This window comes from Physella acuta, unplaced genomic scaffold (genome assembly GCF_028476545.2).
Source record: "Physella acuta isolate Inbredline_101_S28 unplaced genomic scaffold, ASM2847654v3 ptg000600l, whole genome shotgun sequence".
NCBI classification, from domain to species: domain Eukaryota; kingdom Metazoa; phylum Mollusca; class Gastropoda; family Physidae; genus Physella; species Physella acuta.
The window spans coordinates 849,723-852,071 of record NW_026732119.1 but is presented as its reverse complement, the minus strand read 5'-3'; the positions used below and the strand labels follow the sequence as shown (position 1 = coordinate 852,071).

At 31.9% G+C, this 2,349-nt stretch overlaps 1 protein-coding gene across 1 annotated transcript; it reads left to right on the top strand.

Annotated features, from left to right (window-relative positions):
- The first annotated feature begins 364 nt into the window (after positions 1-364).
- Positions 365-953, top strand: LOC131947581 (S-phase kinase-associated protein 1-like). Its single transcript, XM_059308825.1, has 2 exons — positions 365-385; positions 555-953. The coding sequence occupies exons 1-2, from the start codon at positions 365-367 to the stop codon at positions 951-953; spliced, it is 420 nt and encodes a 139-aa protein (XP_059164808.1).
- The last annotated feature ends 1,396 nt before the right edge of the window (positions 954-2,349 follow it).

The window sequence follows — 2,349 nt, the reverse complement described above, 5'->3', positions numbered from 1 at the left end:
TTGGCGTCAACTCGCAGCATCTAGGTTGTTGGCTGGTACAAAAAAAAAACGTATTTATGTATTTCTATATCATCAATACATTTAAAATAAATTGATTAAAAACATGTGGAAGAACAGCTATAGATATGTTTGAACATGAAGAATGTTTGATTTGAAGTGTTTGATTGTACTGAAAATATTCCGGCTTCTTATAATATTTACAATGTTTTTTTTTTTATCCCAAATTTCTTTCATCTACAAACCCCCTAAAACCACCATGGCGATAAAAAGAACCCATTGAATCACCATTTAATTACACATTTGCATTTTCACGTTTAAAAACAAAATTGTAATTAGGCGTTTTGTATTATGTAAACCATCTAAAATGAATGAGAGTAAGAAGGAAGTATTATGAATGTTAATCTGTATCAGTCCTCACAAGCCGTTGATGAAAACTGTAATACTAAAGCGAACATGACAAGGCAAACTGACAATGTAAAAATAAATAATAATAATAATAAAAAAATAAAAACAAACATGTGTTGACATTTTCTGACAATGTAACATTGAAAAAGAAAAAAAAAAAGTACCCTTCTGTCATTGAATCGTCCTTTATTTACACTTTTACATTTGAATATAATTTAATTGTAAAATACGTAAATGTTGATATTGCTAAACAATCTGTCACTGTTAAAATCATGTTAGAAGATTTGGGTAGGGATATGGATGAAGATGAACCTGTTCCACTACCTAATGTTAATGCTGCTATATTAAAGAAGGTAATTCAATGGTGTACCTTCCATCGGGATGACCCTCCACCACCTGAAGATGATAAAAACAAAGAAAAAAGAACAGATGATGTTTGCTTCTGGGATCCAGCATTTCTTAAAGTTGACCAGGGCACTTTGTTTGGGTTGATTTTGGCTGCCAACTACTTAGATATCAAAGGCTTGCTTGGTGTAATAAACTATTAGCACTAGAAAGATTGCTACATTTTAAATATTTTTTTGTTACAAGAATAATACATACAATGAACAAGGATTTACAACATTGTTTTACTACAACTGGTGTATCGGTTTTATATAATGTTGATATAATAGTTCAAAATGGTTTCCCATATGTATTTAAAAATATTTAGATGGGAAGTAACTAATAAAAAAAATATTTAACTCTTTCAAGTTACAGTATTGGCGTAGTACAACTCACGCTAAAACTATACGTACATGCTGTACATTCTAATATTAGTACAACATGACTATAGGAAAGCAAAGTGTGATATTAACACTATAAGAGAAATTCACAAGAAAAGGATGGAGCATTGAAAGAAGATGAATGTTTCAATGTATTGATGTAAAACTCTAATTTGTCGATGGTTTATTTTTTTTAATTTTAAAACTTTAACTTATCACTGAAGTTTTAAACTGTTATTTCTACTGTTCAAATAGTGTAGGTGAGCTAATTTCATGTTAAAATAGCCAGATTTTGTTAATCTTGAAGCACTTCAGTTAATGTTCAATAACTTTTTTTTTTAGTACGACAAGTTTGTGACTGTTGTGTTAAAATCATAAACATTATATAGCATGTTTTTTTCCAGGTACGAACAGCGGTCTATACTTTGCAAAGATTTAACAGCATTTAAGCAAAATAAAAGGTATCATACACTGCATAAAAACTTACTCTAAGATGTGTGTACGTGTGCGCATTATTAGTGTTGAAGGGGGTCGAGATTTATCTGCCAGTGGGTTTGAACTCGAGACTTTGTTCGAATTTATCAACCATGAGCTTTTTGCCGACTCGACCACGCTTCCAATACAATTAAGCGTTACGTGTCAACTGGTTATGCGCCATTGAGGCCATTGACTCCGATTTCAGCCTGCTTTTCTTTTTGAATTTGCTTCCATAGCCTTTGACCAACCAAGAACAAACTACAAGGCAGCAGTTGTTTAATTTTGGAGTTGTCTCTCCTAGAAGAGTGGCTGTCCCCAGCTAACGAGCCTCATCTGCCCGAGGGTTCGAACTCGAGACTTTTCGGTTTAGCAGCCATTAGCTTTACCGACTCGACCACGACGACCCATAGTTTATATTTTTATCGATTTCTTGATAAAATATCAGTTTTAGTTTAACAATGAAACCAATGACTTTATTAGCTACGTAATTGGTGGACATCGTAACAGTAAGTATAGGTAAGTGTTTTGCAAAACAGTACACGGCGTAAATAATTTTTCATACTGAAAAAAAATGACTTTTCCTATTTTCTTTTCCTGATATTATGTTATTCTATTTCGATTTTAAAATGGATTGTTTTAAATTAAAACATATTTCTATTTCTTACATAGTTCATTGTGGGTTTCTACAAAAACATAAGGTAAT

What these genes read in the sequence shown, in the direction of transcription:
- LOC131947581 (XM_059308825.1), top strand. Translation starts at nt 365, where the DNA reads ATGAATGAGAGTAAGAAGGAA. An exon ending in TGAATGAGAGTAAGAAGGAA is followed by an intron (nt 386 to 554) that starts GTATTATGAATG and finishes ACATTGAAAAAG; the next exon opens with AAAAAAAAAAAGTACCCTTC.